This window comes from Microtus pennsylvanicus, chromosome 9 (genome assembly GCF_037038515.1).
Source record: "Microtus pennsylvanicus isolate mMicPen1 chromosome 9, mMicPen1.hap1, whole genome shotgun sequence".
In the NCBI taxonomy this organism is placed as follows: Eukaryota; Metazoa; Chordata; class Mammalia; order Rodentia; family Cricetidae; genus Microtus; species Microtus pennsylvanicus.
The window spans coordinates 106,998,252-107,019,667 of NC_134587.1; the positions used below are offsets into that span (position 1 = coordinate 106,998,252).

General features: G+C 46.7%; 1 protein-coding gene across 1 annotated transcript; it reads left to right on the forward strand.

The window, feature by feature from the left end:
- The first annotated feature begins 18,808 nt into the window (after positions 1-18,808).
- Positions 18,809-19,753, forward strand: Or2z1 (olfactory receptor family 2 subfamily Z member 1). Its single transcript, XM_075984569.1, has one exon. It carries the CDS (start codon positions 18,809-18,811, stop codon positions 19,751-19,753), a length of 945 nt encoding a protein of 314 aa, XP_075840684.1.
- Positions 19,754-21,416: the final 1,663 nt, after the last annotated feature.

Consider the following 21,416-nt stretch of genomic DNA (forward strand, 5'->3'; position numbering starts at 1 on the left):
AGGTGTGAGGTGGGGCAGCAGCACAAGCGTGTCCTTGTGTCTTTGACAGGTGCTGAGGTCACCAATGTGCAAGATCATGAAGGTTTCAGGAACCAGGGCTGGAAGCCAGGCCTGGCTCCACATGGAAGCCTTGAACTACTGTGACTCTGACTCAGGGCCCCTTCAGGCAGCATCCATCAACCGTGGCTGCAGATCCCAGGGCCCAGTGGCCAAAGGGACCAGTGATTCAGGGCCTCTTCAGGCAGCCTCCATGAACCGCGGCTGCAGATTCCAGGGCACAGTGGCCTAAGGGACCAGTGACTCAAGGCCCCTTCCAGCAGCTCCATCAACCACAGACAGATGGAGGGAGAGATGGCTCGGTGGGTAAGAGTGCTTACTCAGCGAGCATGAGGCGCTACCTGAGTTTGAGTCCCAGCACCTCTGGAAAAAGCTGGACATGGGCCAGGGAGATGGCTGAATACAGAAAGTCACTTGCCCCACACCAATGGCCTGCTTCAAGCCTGTGACCTAGAAGGTGAGAATCAACTCCTACAAGTTGTCTTCTGACCTCCACATGTTCACACCACAAATAAATGAGTAAATAAATAGAATTTTCATTAAAAAACAAGTCCAGGCATGGCGGCATGTGCCTGTAGCCCTAACACTGAGGCATAAAGGCAGATGAACCCTTGAGGCCAGCGTAGCCTGTCTGAAGAATTCCAGGCCAGTGAGTGATCCTGACAAGTGATGTCTGAGGTGTCCCCTAACTTCCATACACAGGCAAGGACACGTGCATATGCACCTATATACCCATACAAATGCACACACACGTGCATGCACACACACAATCTTGCTACCTCAGACTCCTGAGTGCCAGGATTATAGTCATGCGTGCCACCATGCCTGGATCCTGAGGTCTTTTTAGACTCTCAAAGATGCTACCTGCTGACTAGAACCCCACCTCTCTTCCTTAGCGGTCAGAAGGAGATAACTTCCAAGCTCACTGGAACTGAGTCCAAGCTGACTGTGCAAACTCAAACAAGTAGCTTGCCTCCCATGAGCCTCTGTCTTCCTTAAGATGGAGAGGTGAGGTTACACCCACTTTAGTGGGCCACTGAGCATCTACAGTATCCCTGGCCTGCGGCTTGGACTCAGGACACATAAGACATACAAGGTCCCCATCATCATGTGGTATGGAGGAGTGCGGGGCAGCAGGTGGACCGACCCACCTTCTGCACACTTCCCCTCGAGCGGAGATAAGTGGCATGCAGCAACTTCCCCTCCGGTGGTGGGGGATGGGGAAGGAGCCACACAGAAACCACACTGCATTGCTGCACGGCCCCAGGTTAAGGCCAGAAAGGCTGCATTCCCACCCTGCAGTAAAATCCAAGGCCCAGCAGCCCACAGGACAGTTGAGGGCCAGACTCATACAGAAAGCCCCAGCATCTTGGCATAAATGCCAAGCACTCAAAGGGGCCACCCCGCTGGGCTCTTTGATCCTTTTTCCACAGAAATTATAAAGCCAGTGTTTAGGGCTGACAGGATGGCCCAGTGGTACAGGCACTTGCCACCTAACCTGACAACCTGGGATCAACTGCCACAGTTGCCCTCTGACCTCCACATGTGCGGTACGGCATGTGTGCTCTCTCACACACAAATACATATAATTTTTTTTCCAGCACTCTGTGGCTTCTCTGCATCCATGCAGTATTGTCCCCTATCCATAACACGACCTAGGCCTCCATTTGTGTGTGCTTCCATTCACTTCCCTCAGAAAACATGAGCTTTCACCCTCACCTAAGAAACTCTTGGCAGTTAGCAGCTTCAGTGTGTGTGGGGGACACTTCCTGTAGAAGTAGGCTGCATGCCTGTGTCCCTGTAAGCAACTCTAAATGACTCACTGAATTTTCAAAAGTCAAAAAGGGATGTGACAGTAGAAAGTGGTGCTGGCTGAAAGAGGAAGGAAGGAAGGAAGGAGATCTTTGGAGATGGGAGGGTACAAGAGAGGGTGACAGGCCAGGGAGATTGTCTCCGAGGACAGGTGTGAGGTGGGGCAGCAGCACAAGTGGGTCCCTGTGTCTTTGACAGATGCTGAAGTCACCAATGAGTAAGATCATGAAGGTTTCAGGAACCAGGGCTGGAAGCCAGGCCTGGCTCCACATGGAAGCCTTGAACTACTGTGACTCTGACTCAGGGCCCCTTCAGGCAGCGTCCATAAACCGCGGCTGCAGATTCCAGGGCCCAGTGGCCAAAGGGACCAGTGATTCAGGGCCTCTTCAGGCAGCCTCCATGAACCGCGGCTGCAGATTCCAGGGCACAGTGGCCTAAGGGACCAGTGACTCAGGGCCCCTTCAGACAGCGTCCATCAGCCGCGGTTGCAGATTCCAGGGCACAGTGGCCAGAGGGACCAGGAAGTCGGATATGGGGCCTGTCCTTATGGTAAGCCCTAAGCTCAGGAGTTTTCTTCCACGGAGGCCCATGGCAAAAGCCATGCTTATGGGACAACCCCAGAGAGAGTCGGGGCGGTGGCAGTAGAAGGGGGCCCTTGTTCGGTAGCACCCTGGTCCCTCCTCTCCCTCCACACAGTGGACAATGGCTCCAGAAGTTTCAGTCCCAGGAGATCATCCCCTCTGCCCTGAGCCTCAGTATTCAGAGCTGAATTATGGGTCCCATAAAGCTTCCCAGAGCTTCTTGAGAATTCTATCAGACAAATCCAGGGACAGGACGGGGGCACAATTCTGTAGGTTGCGCATTTGCCTTGCAAGCGTGAGGAGCCTAGTTCAATCCGTAGAGCCCACATTAAACAAAAGAGAACAGATGTGGAGGGAGAGATGGCTCGGTGGGTAAGAGTGCTTACTCAGCGAACATGAGGCACTACCTGAGTTTGAGTCCCAGCACCTCTGGAAAAAGCTGGACATGGGCCAGGGAGATGGCTGAATACAGAAAGTCACTTGCCCCACACCCGATGGCCTGCTTCAAGCCTGTGACCTAGAAGGTGAGAATCAACTCCTACAAGTTGTCTTCTGACCTCCACATGTTCACACCACAAATAAATGAGTAAATAAATAGAATTTTCATTAAAAAAACAAGTCCACGCATGGCTTATCTGATCTTGATTTAATTTGGTTACACTGTACTTATCCAGAAAATTGTCGATTTCTTTAAGTTTTCCAATGTTGTGGAATACAGATTTTTTAACATGACATGGTGATTCTCTGGATTTCCTGCATGTCTGTTGTTATGTCCCACTTTCCATTTCTGATTTTGTTAATTTGGATATTCTTTCTCTGCCTATGGTTGGTTTGGATAAAGGTTTGGCTATCTTGTTGATTTTCTTGAAGAACCAACTTTCTCGCATTGATTTTTTTCTATTGTTTGCTTTGTTTCTATTTTATTGATTTTAACCCTCAATTTGATTATTTCCTGTCATCTAGTCCTTCTGAGTGAGTTTGTTTCTTTTTGTTCTAGAGCTTTCAGGTGTTCTGTTAATTCACTAGTGTGGGATTTTTCCAGCTTCTTTATGTAGGCATTTAGTGCTATGAACTGTTCTCTTAGCACTGCTTTCATTGTGCCCCATAAGTTTGGGTATGTTGTGCACTCATTTTCATTGGATTTTAGGAAGTCTTTAATTTTTTTCTTTATTTCCTCCTTGACTCAGTGGTGTTTCCCTTGAGCATAGTTCAGTTTCCACGAGGTTGTAGGCTTTCTGCGGTTAGTGTTGTTGTTGAATTCTAACTTTAAGTCATGATGTTCCAATAAGACACAGGGAGTTAATCCAATTTTTTTGTGTAGCTGTTGAAATTTGCTTGTTACAGAGTAAGTGGTTGATTTTAGAGAAGGATCCATGAGCTGCTGAGAAGAAGGTATATTCTTTTGTGTTTGGGTGGAATATTCTATAGATGTCTGTCAATTTCATTTGAGTCATACCATCTCTTAGTTCTCTTATTTTTCTGTTATGTTTCTGTCTGGCAGACCTGTCCATTGGTAAGAGTGGGGTTTCAAAGTCTCCCACTATTAGTGTGTGGACCTTGATGTGAAATTTAAGCTTTAGTGATACTTCTTTTACAAATGATAGTACCTGTGTATTTGGGGCATAAAAGTTCATAACTGAGACTTCAGCTTGATGGATTTTCCTGTTACTAATATGAAATATCCTTCTTCATCTCTTTTGATTGATTTTTAGTTTGAAGTCTATTTTGTTAGATATTAGGATAGCTATACCTGCTTGTTTCTTAGATCCATCTGATCAGAAAATCTTTTCCCAACCCTTTACTCTGAGGTAATGTCTGTCTTTGAGGTTGAGGTATGTTTCTTGTATGTAGCAGAAGGATGGATTCTGTTCTTATATCAAATCTGTTTGCCTGTTTCTTTTTTATTTTTTTTTATTTATTTATTTTTTTTTTTTTTTGCTTTTTTCGAGACAGGGTTTCTCTGTGGTTTTGAAGCCTGTCCTGGAACTAGCTCTTGTAGACCAGGCTGGTCTCGAACTCAGAGAGATCCGCCTGCCTCTGCCTCCCGAGTGCTGGGATTAAAGGCGTGCGCCACCACCGCCCGGCTTTGCCTGTGTCTTTTTATAGACAAATTGAATCCATTGATATTAAGAGTTATTCATGACCAGGGATTGCTAGTTCTGGTTATTTGGTTTTGTTGGTGGTGGTGGTAGTGTTTGTGTGTTTCCCTTCTTTGGGATTTGCTGGTGTGGAATTGTCTATTGCCTGTGCTTTCATGGGTACAGCTAACATGCTTGGGTTGGAGTTTTCCTCCTAGTACTATCTGTAGGGTTGGATTTGTAGATAGGTATTGATTAAATCTAGTTTTCTCATGGAATATCTTGTTTTCTCCATTGATGTTGATTGAGAGTTTTCTTGGACATAGGAGTCTAGGCTGGCATCTGTGGTCTCTTAGTGTCTGCATAATGCCTGACCAGGACCTTCTGGCTTTCAACGTTTTTATTGAGAAGTTAGTTGTAATTCTGATAGGTCTGCCTTTATATGTTACTTGGCCTTTTTCCTTTGCGGCTCTTAATAGTCTTTCTTTATTCTGTATGTTTAGTGTTTTGATTATTATGTGGTGAGGGGACTTTTTTTGATTCAGTCTATTTGGTGTTCTGTAAGCTTTTTGTATTTTTACAGGCATGTCCTTCCTTAGGTTGAGAAAATTTTCTTCCATGATTTTGTTGAAAATATTTTCTGTGCCTTTGAGCTGGAGTTCTTCTTCTTCAATTTGTATTATTCTAAGGTTTGGTCTTTTCATGGTGTCTGAGATTTCCTGGATATTTTGTGTTAAGAATTCATTGGATTAAACATTTTCTTTGACTGATGAATCTATTTCTTTTATCATATCATTAACTCCTGAGAGTCTCTCAATTGTCTGTTGTATTCTGTTGTTTATGCTTGCATCTGTAGTTCCTGGTCGTTTAACCAGATTTTCCATTTCCAGATTTCCCTTGGTTTATGTTTTCTTTATTGCCTCTATTTCAGTTTTCAAGTCTTAAACCATTTCTTTCACCTGTTTGATTGCCTTTTCTTGGTTTTCATTAAGGGATTTGTTGATTTCTCCCAATTTTTTATTTGTCTTTCCCTCCACTTCTTTAAGAGAATTGTTCATTTCCTCTTTAAGGGCCTCAATCATCTTCATAAAGTTATTTTTAAGGTCATTTTCTTCTGCTTTATATGCATTGGGATGTTCAGGTCTTGCTGTTATAGACCCACTAGTTTCTGGTGGTGCTGTATTGCTCTTTATATGGTTGAGTGTATTCTTACCCTGTTGTCTACCCACTTCTTCCTCCAATTGAAAGACGTAGACCCTGTGTGTCTGGGGAGTCCCTTTTTTGCTGATGGGTATAGTTGGAGACTGTGGCTGCATTGAAGGCTCCTTCATGTATGAGCAGGGTAGAGCCTTTGGTGATCACTCCTCCAGGTTCCTGCAGGCCCTACGCTCAGATGCTCACTCCTCCAGGTGCAGGCAGTGATGAGGTTGAGGCCCCAGTGGTCAGGTAATTTCAGCCCGCAACAGTCCTGATGCTGCTCCCAGCAGCCTCGCCTGGACATCCTGCTGCTCTACCAAATTAAGGCTTCTCCCTTAGCCAGTTCCATCGACTACTGCACTCATAAAACACATTATTACATGTAACTAATATATAGTGATAAAAATTTTATCAAAACTAAACCAAGGGGACAGAAATATGGCTCAGTGGTTAAGAGCACTGGCTGATCTTGCAGACAACTCCAGTTTAGTCCCTAGCACCCACACAGCAGCTTACAATCACCTATAATGCCAGTTCCAAGGGATCCAGCATCCTCTTTTGGATTCCATGGGTACTGCATACACACACACACACACACACACACACACACACACACATACACACAGAGAGAACTATAGAAAACTAAGGATAATTTTAAGCATGTCTCACTTTTCCCATGAATTAATGTAACAAGGAGCCCATATGATCATGGAATTCTTATTTTGTAGGGATGTTTTTAGTAGCAGGTTCAGTATAGTTCATAGATCTGTAATCATTTTTCACTTCCTGTTGTAAATGGTTTTGTATTATCTTATATTATTGTGCCTTTACATCTGTCTACAGGTCAACAGAATGGCTCACAGTGTAAACATTCTTGCTGCCAAGCAGGCAACTCAAGCTCAATCACTAAAACACGTGGTAGAAGGAAGGAATGCCTCCCAGAGGTGGTCCTCTGACTTCCACACACGATGTGATACATGCACACCACCCCTGCACACACAAATCAGTAAATGTCAACAGAAATTTTAAACTGTAAGCATGTGTGTCTTAAGAGTGCGGTCCAGAGTGTGGGATGCGCTAGGCAAGTGTCCTACCACTGAGCATAGCCCAGCCCCTAGGAGTTAGATGTGTGTGCGTGTGTCCATACTAAAATGAAGGAAAAGAGAAGAACCAGCTCTCCTAGCCCTTGTTCCCACAAGAAAATGGGAAAGAGTTTTAAGTTCTCAGCTACAATTGGCTTTGAGTCAATCACTGAGCTGATTCCAAGAGTGGAAAGTTGAAAATATTTTCCAAAATCTTCCGGGAAAAATTCCAGTCTCAAGGGCTACACCTCCCAGAGCTATTAATTTTCCATCTAAACAAAAAACCCAAGAGATAAAAAGAAGAGTCCTGATGCAATTGCATCCCCAGGGTCTCTGTCTTCAGAGAGCACTTTTAATGGCACCTCAGAGCAAAGCAAGTGATATCGGCAGAGGACTGTTCTCTGAAAAGGTTCTGTCAGGAAGACATTCTAGAAAAAGTGTGGGCAGGTGTGTATGGACCTGGGCATTGAGGGAGCTGGACAGGGACTTTGGGACTCCTGGGTATCTCTGTGAGACTAGAAAGGACATGTTGATGTCCATACTTCATTTCATGATGGGGCCAGGTTTGAGGGTATGCAGGCATTTGCGAGGTAAGAAGATGCATTGACTTCATCCCCAGCTCCCACCAGAGCACGCAAACCCTCAGTGAGTCTCATTTGATTTGTTCCTGCTGCAGACGTGTGTGTCTGCGCGTGTGTGCAAGCACATGCACGGTGCCCACATGGAGGTCAAGGACAACTTGCACAAGAGTCAGTTCTCTCCTTGGGGTCCCAGGGACTGAACTCAGACCATCAGACTGAGCAGTAAGCTCTTCCCCACGGAGCCATCGCTATGGCCCTTGTTCAGTTTCTTTAATTGCACTCTGTGAGCCAGATGCCTTTTATAAGTCCACCCCTGAGCTTCCACTGAAACCGAGGAGTTGGGAAGATGAACTCTGGACAGCTGCTGTGGAGTCAGACGCAAAGTACCCTGGGGCAAAGTCTACCTCTGTAGACTGCTTTAGGCTGCCAGTAATTTTTATTATTTTTCATTATGTGTGTGTGGTGGGAGGGCTGTGCATGTGAGCTCAGGTCTCCTCAGAGGACCGAGGCATGGGATCCTCTAGAGCTGTCTGTATGCTGCCCACTGTGGGTGCCGGGAACTAAACTCGGGTCCTCTGCAAGACTGACACAAGCTCTCAACTCCTGAGCCGTCTCTCCAGCCCCACCAGAATAACATTTAAAACACATTTTATGGTTGGCTTTAATTTAAGGACACAAAATGGGTAGAACCTTCATTCTCAACCTGAATTTCAAAGAACTTAAAGCAATTTTGTGGAGCTAAAGCCGTAATTTTAGAGAACTTTACTTGGACCTTAGTATTCAGAGCGCTGGTAGCTCAGTGGGCAAAGTGCTTGCCTAGCATGCACAAGCGCTGGGTTCATCCCCAACACCATATAAATCAGAAGGATAGATGCTTGTCCCAGCACTTGGGAGATGGAGGCAGGAAGACCAGGTCCCAAGTCAAGCTTAGCTACACAGTGATCGTTCAGGGCCAGCCTGGATCACAGGAGAGTCTCAGAAAAGAGAAGTAGGCAAGGTTCCCATGAATGGTACTGTCAGGGATGAGGATGTATGAAGGTTTTGCTGGCACAGAGCCAGCCAATCCTGGCCCCTCTCCATCTCTCGTTCTCAGCATCAGATCTTAAACACACAGCAGAGATGTAGAAGGAAAGATCTCTAAAGTCAGTCCACGAAACCTGTGACCGCCAGGCCTGGTGACACTGCACTGCCATCCCAGCTGCTCAGGGACTGAGGCAGGAGGATTGCTAGTTTAAATAATGCCTGAGGCACAGAAAGTGGTTCAACAAGCCTGGAAAAGTTTTGAGATCCTGTTTCAAACAGTAGGAAAAAAAGGGAGGGGGCATCAAGAAGGCTCCAGGGTCACAGGGCTCGCTGTGCAGGCCTGTGGCTGTGGTTGGTATCTAGGGCTCCTGTGTTGGAAGGAGAGAGCTGGTCCCAGCAAGTCATAGTCTGACCCACACCTGTGGGCTTTGGCACACCTTCTCCCGCCATCATTTATGTGAGAGAGAGGGGAAGGGGAGAAAGAAACAGAGACTCAGGGGAGCGGTGGTGAGTCCAAAGAGCAGAGGTGTAGCTCACTGGCAGAGACCCTGGACCTGGGCCTGAGGCAGGGACTCTTCTGAGGAACCCAGGGATGTGGTGAGGGGCGTTGAATGAGTAAAGGTGTTTACCCAACAAAACCAACAACTGAGTTGGATCTCCAGTACCCATGTAAGGCTGGAAGGTAAGAACTAACCTCAGAAAGGTGTGCTCTGACCTACACACATGCTTCAAACGTATGCAATAACAAGTTATAAAAAGAAAGCACCATCCCAGGCCATCCCACCAGCCTATCACAGGGGTGGGCTTGCTGGGGAGAAGCACTAATTTTCTAAGGCAACCTTTGACACACAAAGATGACATCACAAGGTCTGGAGAGATGGCTCAGAAGTTAAGAGTTCAGTTCCCAACACCCACATCAGGGCATCTCACAACTTCCTGTAACTCCAGGTCCAGGGGATCCAACGCCCTCTTCTGGCCTTAAAAGGTAGTACACACACATATATATACATACACACACACATACACAAACACACACGACAGTAAAACAAATTAAATCCTATTCAAAAGCAACCTGCTAGAGATTCCAGACCCTTGTGGGGTGCACTTTCCTAGATTAGCAGTGGGGCCACCCAAACATTCCAGGAGACAACAGGAAGTCATTGAGACATCCCCAGCTGTTCTTCACAGGCAGGGACCCAACATCTGGAAGCCAGCAGTCCTGAATTCAACTCCTGTTCTCAAGTCTAAACTCTCAGAGGTAAACCAGAGCCCACCTCTACACTCCTTTCTCAAGACTGAGCCTGGACCACTGTCTGTGACCATGTATCCATCAGCTGGGTGTCTCCAGGACAGCTCCAGGTGAGTCCTCCAGGGAAGGGAGCTGGGAGCAGGGACATAGATGGGGAGGCAGTGTCTGTCCTGCAACAGGAAGGATTTTTATGTATCATGTCTATTTAAAGTCACAGCATACATGGAGGTCAGAGGACAACTTTGGGAGTCGGTTCTGAGGATCTAACTCATACCCTCAGGCTTGGAGGTGAGGCCCTTTACTTCATGAACAATCTCCCCACGGGAAGAAACATTAAACAGAGAGGCTAGAAGCAGTGTCGTTGAGGCAGGAGAGCAAGGGTACAACTTGGGATCTGGGCTCGAGTTAGTTCCAAGGATCAAACTCAGGTCTTCAGACTTGGTGGCAAGCACTTTTACCCACTGAGCCATCTTGCCAGCCTGCATCCACCTTAAAATGTCAGTGGTGCCAGGTTCAGAAATGCCCCAACCCAAACCAACGTATCTTTATTGCAGCTACTTGCTGTGGAGTAAGTCCTTGATCTTTTTATGGTGCTGGGGATGGGATCCCGGGCTTCCAGCATGGTAAGCAAGCCCTCATCTACTGAGCTGCATCCTACCAACTATTTGAATGTTTACATTTCTTTTACGATATAAATAATACTTCAGAACTTGATTCAAGAGTGTAAACTCCTTCTCCAAGTATGGTGGGTCATACCTGTAACCCCAGCATCCTGGGAGACCGAGAAATGAGTCAAGGTTAACTGGGAGGCACAGCGAGACATAGGAAAGGCAGTTATTGGATCCTCAGTGTCGGTGAGGAAAGGACTTTTCACTGTCATCTAACTTGGGGTGAACTGAATCCTAGGGGGTACATAACCTGCTCAGATCCCAAGAGAGATGGGCTAGCACCAGCTTAGCCCAGGGCCTTCTCTCAGCTGAGCTCACAGGGATAGGCAGAACCTCCTTACTGTCTTCCCACATCACTCACTGGTCTTCCAGCGTCTCCGGTGACACCATGTGTTGATTTATCCCTAGTCTCTGGTCCACAGTTTTCTCCTCAAAGCATACACACCATGGAAAGTAGAACTTCTTTTCCCTTTGGGGCTTAGAAACCTCGCCTTCCCCCACCTTCCTGGCCCAGAACTGGCTGTGAGGACCCTTGACTCACTTTGTGAGTACCGTGTACAGTGAGACCAGGAGCTCTGCACCTCCCAGTACAGACAGACAGAACCACAGGGTTGTGGGAACCGTGAAGCCTGGCCAGAGCACAGGGAAGACACTGGGTCTGGTGGCTGGCCACAAAGCAGCAGTCTTGAGTACTGTGATTGACAGCTGAAGTGGATGCTGTAGGCTGAGACTTGTGATTGACAGTAGAAGAGGATGGGTAGGCTTAGGTGCTTGTGACGGACACTGGCAGTGCATGCAGGGTGGACAGAGGAATTGACCATGTGGGAACTTGCAATGGGCAGCGAACTGGGATAAGGGAGTGTTCACAGAGATCCATCTGCCTCTCTCTCTCAAATCCTGGCGTTAAAGGTGTGTACCACCACTGCCTGGTCTCTAGTGGCTTAGCTTTGACCTTCTGATCTTTAGGCAAGCTTTATTTATTAAAACATAAATAAAATATCACTATACACAATACACTAAGAGATATTTCTGCCGTTATTCTTAAGCATGAAAATTAAGAAAAAAGGGGGAACCTCCCAGAACAGAAATGAGCGTCACACCGGAGTGTGGGGAAGGATTCATAGGATCTCAGTTAAGCTCCCAGCATTGGCTGTGTAAACCAGTTTGGCGGCTCTCAAACTACAACTCAGAGGGTTGCTAGGAAACTTCTCCCCTACTATCACCACCATCTTGATAAGGGAGATGGCTCCAGGCCACCTTGGAGTGCACAAGGAAGTGAGGATGTATTTTATCTGTAGATGGAGTTCCTGGGTGAGATTCCTGGAAAACTGAGGTTTCCTGCAGGCAAAGAAGCAGCTGATAACTGTGTCAAGGCTTCCAGCCAGACTCCTCAGTCAGACCCCCTCCCACTTCACATCCCAGTAACTGCCCCTTCCTCTCCATCCTTCCTCAATATTGAACATTGTCCAGGGATTTGGTAAGACAGACACCACCGTGGAAGCTCAAGTTTTAATAATAATCCCAGGTTTTAGCTTATTTGATCCTTTTAATAGTTAATTGAACAATCGCAGTGGGTTTTTGATCCTACTGCACGTACTGGCTTTGGGGGAGCCTAGGCAGTTTGGATGCTCACCTTACGACCTGGATAGAGGTGGGCGGTCCTTGGGCTTCCCACAGGTCAGGGAACCCTGATTGCTCTTCGAGCAGATGAGGGAGGGTGACTTGATGGGGGGGAGGGGGAGGGAAATGGGAGGCGGTTGTGGGGAGGAGGCAGAAATCCTTAATAAATAAATAAATAAATTTTAAAAAATTAAAAAAAAATAGTTAATTGACAGATAAGGTTGTATATATTAAGACAATCATCTTTCTGATTTACATATAGTCATGGTCATTAAAGCAGTTTAATTAACACATTGTCCTCCTTCTAGGCTGTGTACCAGAGCCCAGAGTGGCTGAGAGAATCAGCTAGCCAGCATCTGCCTATTCAGGTGACCTCTGTTCCATCTACTGCTCTGTTCTCATTGCTGGTTACTTGGTTGGTTGGACAGTAGGAAGGTCAGCCAGTTGGTTAGTTTGGGGGTGTTTTGTGGGTTTGGTTTTTGTTTTTAGGATTTGTTTATTTCATTTATCATTTCATGTGTATGAGTGTTTTGCCTGCATTTCTATCTGTGTGTCATGGTTGTGCCTGGTGCCCTCAGAGGCCAGAAGAGAGCACTGGATCTCCTGGGACTGAGGTTACAGATGGCTGTGAGTGTCCTGTGGGTGCTGGGAATAAACCAGGTCTTCTGCAAGAGCAGCCAGCGCTCTAACCACTGTGCCACCTTTCCATCTCCATGGAGGCTTTAGTGTTGTGGTTGGCTGGTTGGTAGTTGGTTGATCTGTTAGTTGGTTGGTCAGTAGTTTGGTTGATCAGTTGATTGGTTGGTAGGTTGAATTGAGGTTTTGTTGTTCTTATGACTGGTTGATTGCTTGGTTTGGTTTGTCCTCCTGTAGTTAATAGTTGGTTGGTTGCTGTCAGCTGCTGTTCTCTGAGACACAGTCTCACACTGTAGCCCAGGCGAGCCTCAAACTCATGACTCCTGCCTCAGCTTCCTGAGAACTGAGGTTATATGCATGATCTACTACATTCAACCCAATTTTCTGTTTATTCAGCTGCTCCAGATTCCACCTATAAGTGATAGTGGCTGTAAGGGTTTATATAAAATGCCACAGGTTCCCAAGTGGGCCAAGGGCCACAAGGGGCAGCAAATCCCAGGCAGCAGGGAGCCGCATGGCAGGTGATAGACAGAGATGGATAGGCACACCATGCAGGGTGAGGCTGGATATTTATTTAGTGGATATGGAAGGGAAAGGGGAGAAGGGAATAATGGAGAAAAGCAGAGAGAGGCATAGAGAGAGCAAGCGATAGAGAGAGAGAGAGAGGAAGAGAGAGAGAGAGAGAGAGGGAGAGGGAGAGAGAGGACAGGAGCTACAGCAGCAGCTACCTCTTTGGGAGAGAGATGGAAAGAAAGGGCTCAGAAGGAAGATCTGCTGCCTCAGGATGTGGGGAGAGGTAGTAGGCATGGCTCATCTCTTAAAAGGACAGGATAAATCATTACATTTCCATCTCTTTTTAATAATAAAAAGGCAGGAGATTAGGCACAACAGATTAAAGGAATTGGGGAGATGGATTCTCAAGACTACTTCCTGCTTATTTGTGGGTGTCGTCTTGGGGGGAACACAAGAAAGCTGGGAGCTGGTCACATCCTGGCATAGCTTGTCTCTTTGCTCCTGTATGATGTTTGTAGTGTGGAAATGTCTGGTGTCTCTTACATCTGTTTAAGGTATTGGCAGAAGAGAGAAAAAGTTAAGTTTAGGGGGAAAAAATTAGAAACAGGGAATTCAGAGGGGTATTTTTGACCTGTTTAAGGTGGATCCTTCAATTCGGCTGCCTGGAACTCACAAGAATTCCTTGGGTTTGTGAAAACAGACAGTAGCATACTTATATCGGAATGACTGTGACAGACGTTTTTTCATAATGAAAAGTATCTTTAAAACTATGGAAGGCAGCATGAGAGAGATTTGATAACTCGTACTTGAAATTTGTTTGGTGAAGCTGTCCTTTTAAACAACAAAACTTCTCAGCAGTCAAACTGCATCAGAGATCTTTGAGAAGAATAGAATTTTACTTGAGTTACTGATGAAAGAGCAACAGAAGACTTACTAGATTAGCACCTAGACTAACTAACTCCTCATGGTCCTCCATGGTCCAACTTGTTGGACCATGAGTTTTATTGAGGTTCCCTACAGGAGCAGAAATGACTCACAGACAGCTGCATCACCAAAGCCCACCCCAGCATGTGTGACAGCTCACAAAGCCAGGGGCCTGGAGTGCACTGCACAGCCTGCAGGCAGCCTGACAGGTTGGAGAGAGTCCTTCTAGGTGCCTCAGATGGGCTGAACCTCTTCCACGAGCTCAGCTGGTCTCTGTCTCTCAACAGGTCTAATACCTTATGCCCACTTGAGGAGGGAGGGGTCTAGTCAACCTTGCTACTTTGGAGGACTTCCTGAAGTTTGAGTTTGTTTACTTCCTGTGCTTGACTAAGGGTTCCCCTAGCGGCCAGGAAGTTCTCATCTCAGAGGAACCTTCCACAGGGCGCCCATCTTGCTGTGCCTCCACACCCACTTCTCAATGGACTTTTCGATATGCATTTTCCAAGAGGCTGAATACCATTCTCATGAATGTACTGATCTCTTGTCTTCTTCTGAGAACTAACCGTTCACCCCTCGCCCCTGTGTGCACTGGCTGCTTTGTTTCCTTGTTTGATGGTTTGGAGTTCCTCATATATGTCAGGCAAATGCTGGCAACGACTTCCCATGCCATGGGCCACTTATTCCTCCTGACAGTCTGTTTCATTTTCTCTGCTGGATGAGTACTTTCCAAATTGACGAATCTCCTTGGTTGTATTTATGGAAGAAGAGAGTGGGTTTTGTTTTATTTTTTATTTATTTATTTGTTGCTTTCTTGTTCTTATCTCCCCAAAGGTGCTCTGGGCCTTATGGAATCATCTCTGTCTTTTTCATCCCCAGTTTTCCTTTATGTTTTAGATTTATTTTGTATGTGTATGTAGGTGTATCTGTATGTGGGTATGTGCACACATGTGCAGTGCCCCAAGAGGCCAGAAGAAGGCACTGGGTCCCCTGAAGCTGGAGTTGCAGGCAGTTTGAAGCCACCATGTGGGTGCTGGGAACCTAACTCCAGTCTCTGACAAGAACAACAAGCACTCTAGACCAGAGAATTATCTCTCCTGCCCTGACCCCAGGTTTCCAGGCCTCCTTCAATGGCTAAGACCTTGTAAGAGTAAATAACTGTTACCAAGAGAGTGAGTGATTTGAAGTCTTAGTATAACAATAGCACAGAGGGGAAGAAATCTGAAACATTTCTAATTTTTTATATACCTTAAATCACTTTCTCATGCCTTTATACCATACCTTTAGATACCTTAAATCACTTTCTCATGCCTTTACACCATACATTTATATACCTTAAATTACTTTCTTTCTTTTTTTAAAGATGTATTTATTTATTAGGTATAGTGTTCTGCCTGCATGTATGCTTGCAGGCCAGAGGAGGGCACCAGATCTGTGAGCTGGGATGTGTTAGCTAGGAATTGAACACAGGACCTCTGGAAGAGCAGCCAATGCTCTTAACATCTGAGCCATCTCTCCAGCTCTTAAATTACTTTCTTAGACTCTTAAAACCAGCATAAATTTTAAACCTTTTCGTTCTATCTATTTACCATGGTTGATTGTTGACAGAGGTTTCTGTCCTACCCAGTCCTGCAGCCATTCAGTCCCAAAGAAACACACAGAGGCCTACAATAATATAAATTGGTTGGCCTATTATCTCAGGCTTTCTTATTAACTAACTCTTCCATCTTATATTAACCCATAATTCTGTCTGTGTTAGCCACATGGCTTGGTGAAACAGTCTCATCTTGCTTTCTCTGCGTTTGGGTGGCAACCGCAGACTGAGCCTTTCCTCTTCCCCGAATTCTCCTCTTCTGGTCACCCTGTATATACTTTCTACCTTGTTACTGGCCAAGCAGCATTTTATTAGACCAATACAAGTGACAAATCTTTACAGGGTACAAGAGCATTGTCCCACAGCAGCTGATTACTGAGAGTAAACACTGCAAAACACGTACCTATTTTTTAAAAAAAGGAATAAAAAAAACCTACATTGAGCCAGGTTATGGTGGCACACACCTTCAATCTCAGCACTCAGGAGGCAGGTGGATCTCTGTGCCTTCAAGGCCGGCCTAGCCTACAGAGTGAGTTTTAGGACAGCTAGGGCACACAGAGAAACCCTGTCTCAAAAAAAAAAAATAACAAAAAAGAAAGAGAGGGGGAGGAAGGAAGGAGGGAGGAAAAAAGGAAAAAAGAAAGGAAGGAAGGAAGGAAGGAAGGAAAGAAAGGAAGGAAGAAAGAAAGAAAGAAACCAAAACACAGACCTAACATTTCTTGGGGGATCAAACATAAGTATAGAGGACTCAGGCAGCAGCGTTTCCGGAAGCCTCACCCACAGTGGGTGGCACCTCTCTGGAGTTGTCATTGCTGTCATGTCCTGTCACTGTCTGCGTCTGTCCTGCCCCATTGTGTGTGTCATGCCTCCCCACCCAAAGCAAGGGCTAACATTTCACTGCTTCTGAAACTGTGATGGGGCCTTTTCAGTCTTGGCTGTACTTCCTGGGCTTGGGAGTCTCCAGAGGGAATGTTTCAATTGGGAAGAAATAGCTGCATGGCAGAACGGCTTGGGAAAGGGTAATCAAAAGGCAATGGTAAGAAGCCAATGCATTCAATTATTTGAAGTTGAATGTTCAAATAAAACAAGACAAAAGAGACAGAAGTGGAGAAAGGACAGCAGTTAAGCAAAGGAAAATGCGACCAGAGGCTTTGGTGGGGGATACCCACCTTGACAAGGGTGTGAAGTCCAAAGACATCTTGCAGGAGCCAGTTCTCTCCCGCCACCATGATGTTTCTCAGGGCTTGAACTCAAACTTGTCACCAAGCATCTCCACCCTCTGACTCATCTCACTAGGCCTTTGCCAAAAGTTATTATTGTTATAGTCAATTTATTCATTTTATGTGATGTGCATGTGTGTGTGCTCTCAGAGACCAGAGGTGTTCGATCTCCTGATGCTGGAGATACAAGGGATTGCGAGACACCAGGTGTGGGTTCTAAGAACCAAACTCAGGTCTTCTGGAAGAGCAGCACATGCCCTTCACTGAGCCATCTCTCCAGCCCTAAGCCAGAGGTCTCCGATGAAGCTTAGCAGAGCTGCGTTAGACGAAAACAAGACAGAGAGGCTGGAAAGATCCAGGGTAAAGGCATGGTGACCTGGGTGTCACGTGGTCTGCAGGAAGACCCTTACGTCCATGGGTCCCACCTCCTGTGGACACATGGCAAAGCAGGTGTCTGTCCTGTGCTCCAAAGGCCAGCATGCCTGTCTTTCTTTCTGAGTGTGTCCCCACCAACTGTAACAGGTGCATCTTCAGCACAGACGTGTTCAGTGCTGGAGGTGAGAAGTATAAACACCACTGCCAGGTGCTCTGAGATCAAGGGGAAGGGAGGCTGGTGGATGTGTGGCCATGCATTTATACACTAAACATAACGCATCTGCCCTGAGCTAACTGTGGGCTAGAGATGACTCTGTTATAAAATGTTTGATATACAAACATGAGGACTGAATTCAGTCCCTGAGACACGCATCTGTAAGAGAGAGAACTGACTCCTCCAAGTTTCTCTCTGGCTACCATGTGTGCATGTATGCATAACTGGGGAGGAGGAGAGGGAGAGAGAGTGAGAGAAAGAGAAAAAAACAGAAATGGCGGCAGAAGTTTATAATCCCATCTCTGGTTCCCTGACTTGCTGACCAGCTGCCCTGCTTGGGGAGCTCCAAGCTGGGGAAAGACCTCATATCAAAAACTAAAATGGAAGCCGGGTGGTGGTGGTGCACGCCTTTAATCCCAGCACTCGGGAGGCAGAGGCAGGCGGATCTCTGTGAGTTCGAGACCAGCCTGGTCTACAAGAGCTAGTTCCAGGACAGGCTCCAAAACAACAGAGAAACCCTGTCTCGAAAAAAAAAAAAACCAAAATGGAGAATACAGCCCCTGAAAAACAACACCCAATATTGACATCTAGCCTACACACACACACACACACACACACACACACACAATATACACACATATACATGCACACACACATACACATACACACAACAGAAACTTAATAAGCAGGCTGATATTGTATCTCCTCTATCACTGGGAACACTTAGTCCAACCTGCAGACTCTCCTTCTCTCTTGAACCATCCCAAATATTCCATTTCTGACTGTTATTGATTTTCAGGTCTTCTCTCTGACAACGGTGTGGAAATGAGTCTTTCTTCACGGTGCCAGACATGTCCTGATCTACCTACGTCTTTGTGTGTCATCTTGGGCAAGGTCTCCTTACTTCGAATCTTGACCTCTTCAAAATCCCACACCTGATTCAGCCCCAGGGGTCTGGTGAGCTGTGTCCTCTGATCTCCCACTGCGGCTGTCTTGTGCACTTTAGCTTAGTGACGGACTTCAGTTGTAAATATTGTTAGATTGCGCTTGCTTGAGAGGTACCGTGATGGTATCTCTCGGATACCAGGGTGGAATTCTCTGTGTTCTGATCACAGGTGGATTCTAGGCAGAGGCTCTACTTCTGAGCCACACCCCCAGCTCCTCACTGGGGGATTCTAGGCAGGGGCTCCATCCCTGAGCCACACACCCAGCCCCTAACTTGAGCTGAACCTGAATTTATTCATAAATTTTCATCCCCTTCCTAATGAGACTCCGGTGGGGAGGTGGAGAGCCACCACCAACAGTTGCAGTATGATGTAAAATTATCCCACTGGGACCCTTTACCAAATCACCTGTGCTTCCCTTGACAGTGATGCACTCTGGGAGGATGTGGGCATCAAATGTGTCAACAACCTCAGATTTTACCCTCGTGGGGCTCTTCAGCCGCACAGGACCTCATCTCATCCTCTTCTTCCTCGTGGCCACCATGTTCACCACAGGACTGCTAGGCAACACCATACTGATTTTCCTGATGGCCAGAGACTCCAGACTCCACACACCCATGTACTTCCTGCTCAGCCAGCTCTCACTTCTGGATATTGGCTTCCCACTGGTCACCATCCCCAAGATGGTGGCTGACTTCCTGCAGGAAAGAAACGTCATAACCTTCGGGGGATGCGCCACCCAGATGTTCTTCCTCATGCTCATGGGTGTCTCTGAGGGCGTCCTTCTTTCCTTTATGTCTTATGACCGCTACGTGGCTGTGTGCCACCCCCTGCATTACCAGGTGCTCATGCGAGGCCAGGTGTGTCTGGTGATGGTGGGCGCATCCTGGTTCTCAGGTGCACTTGTGGCCTCCATCCAGACCTCCATCACCCTGAGGTTCCCCTACTGTGCCTCACACACGGTGGATCACTTCTTCTGTGAGCTGCCAGCTCTCCTCAAGTTGTCATGCGCAGACACATCCGCCTATGAATTGGCACTATCTGTCTCCGGGGTGCTGATCTTACTGTTGCCCCTGTCTCTGGTCTTTACCTCCTACGGCCATGTTCTGGGGGCTGTGCTGCGCATGCGCTCATCCGAAGCTAGACACAAGGCTTTCACCACATGCTCGTCACACATGGCTGTAGTGGGTCTCTTTTACGGGGCAGCCGTGTTCATGTACATGGTCCCGGGCAGCTACCACAGCCCACAACAGGACAACATGGTATCCCTCTTCTACAGCCTCATCACACCCACCCTCAACCCCCTCATCTACAGCCTGAGGAACAGAGAAGTCCGAATGGCCTTCGTCAAGGCCATGGGCAGGGCAAACTTCAGGGTGAAGCAGTGACGTTCTGGGATGCTGGTTTTCCCAGGAGTCCTTCTGTAAGGCTGGATATATGCGTGGTTTACTGCAACTGGCCAGCTGCCTCCTCCAGGGTGCACTTCTGCCTTCTGTGTGAAAGCTAGAAGTTACACTCCAGCTCGGGGTGCATGCCTGTCACCCCTGCACTCCCGTACAGGGGCGCCAAGGCAGTTGTGCCCCAGCTCAGATGCATGCCTCTCATCCCTACACTCGTACAGGGGCGCCAAGGCAGTTGAACCCCAGCTCAGGTGCATGCCTGTCATCCCTGCACTCCCGTACAGGGGCGCCAAGGCAGTTGAACCCCAGCTCAGGTGCATGCCTCTCATCCCTGCACTCGTACAGGGGCGCCAAGGCAGGACACATAGCAAGAAGCTGCCTCAAAAAATACATTTAACCAGGCAGTGGGGGCACATACCTTTAATCCCAGCACTCAGAAAACAGAGGCAGGTGAACCTCTATGAGTTCAAGGCTGACTGGTCTACAGAGTGAGTTCCAGGACAGCCAGAAATCCTAAGACTGAAAAATCCTGTCTCAAAAAAAAAACACAAAATAATAATAATAGTAATAATAATAATAATAATGCATTAATGGGAAGGCAGGTGAGTCAGCCATTTAGAGCACCTGCTGGTCCTATAAGGACCTGTGTTGGGTTCTCAGCACCCACGTCACACAGCTCACAGCTGTCTGTAACTCCAGCTCCAGGAAATCTAATTCTCTCCTCCGGCCTCCTTGGGCACCCACACACATATGGCACATACACACATAATAAATGTTTTGTAAATTATTTAAATAGGAGGGCAAATGTTTTTAAGCTGTACAGGTGAAACACCTGTCACCCCAGCACTGGAGAGGTGGAGGCAGGAGGATTGAGATTTAACAGTCAGCCTGAAGAAATGGCTGCAGCCCTGAAGTACTTTCCACATAAGCAGAATGATGTGAGTTCAGATCCCCAGAGCCCACACAAATGCTGGGTGGTTGTGATAGCCCACCTCTAATCCCAGCCTCCAAAGGCAGAGATGAGATTCCCCAGAGTAAGCTGGCTAGAAAGACTAGCCACATCCGTGATCTAGAATAAGTTAGAGGAGTGGAAGAGGAATCCTAACATCAACCCCAGGCCTCCACATGTGCACACACACATACATACATGCAAGGATGCATACACACATACCAACAGGCCACACATGAAAAATAATGGTAAATACAAGTTAAAAAGTCGCCGGGCAGTGGTGGAACATGCCTTTAATCCCAGCACTCGGGAGGCAGAGGCAAGCAGATCTCTGTGAGTTCGAGGCCAGCATGGTCTACAAGAGCTAGTTCCAGAACAGGCTCCAAAGCTATAGAGTGAGTTCCAGGACAGCCAGAAATCCTAAGACTGAAAAATCCTGTCTCAAAAAAAAACACAAAATAATAATAATAGTAGTAATAATAATAATAATAATGCATTAATGGGAAATATGAGAAATCAGGTTTCAAAAAACCAAACAAACAAACAAAAAAATTAAAAAGTCGTCCAAGGTCATTCTCAGGTACATATTGAGTTTAAAGCAAACCTGGACTGTTTCCAAAAAGGAACCGTTAACAGATGTGGCCCTTCAACCTTGTATTCACAGAACCACAGAGCAAAATAAACCTCTTTTCCTTATAACTT

What these genes read in the sequence shown, in the direction of transcription:
- Or2z1 (XM_075984569.1), top strand. Translation starts at nt 18,809, where the DNA reads ATGTGGGCATCAAATGTGTCAACAACCTCAGATTTTACCCTCGTGGGG.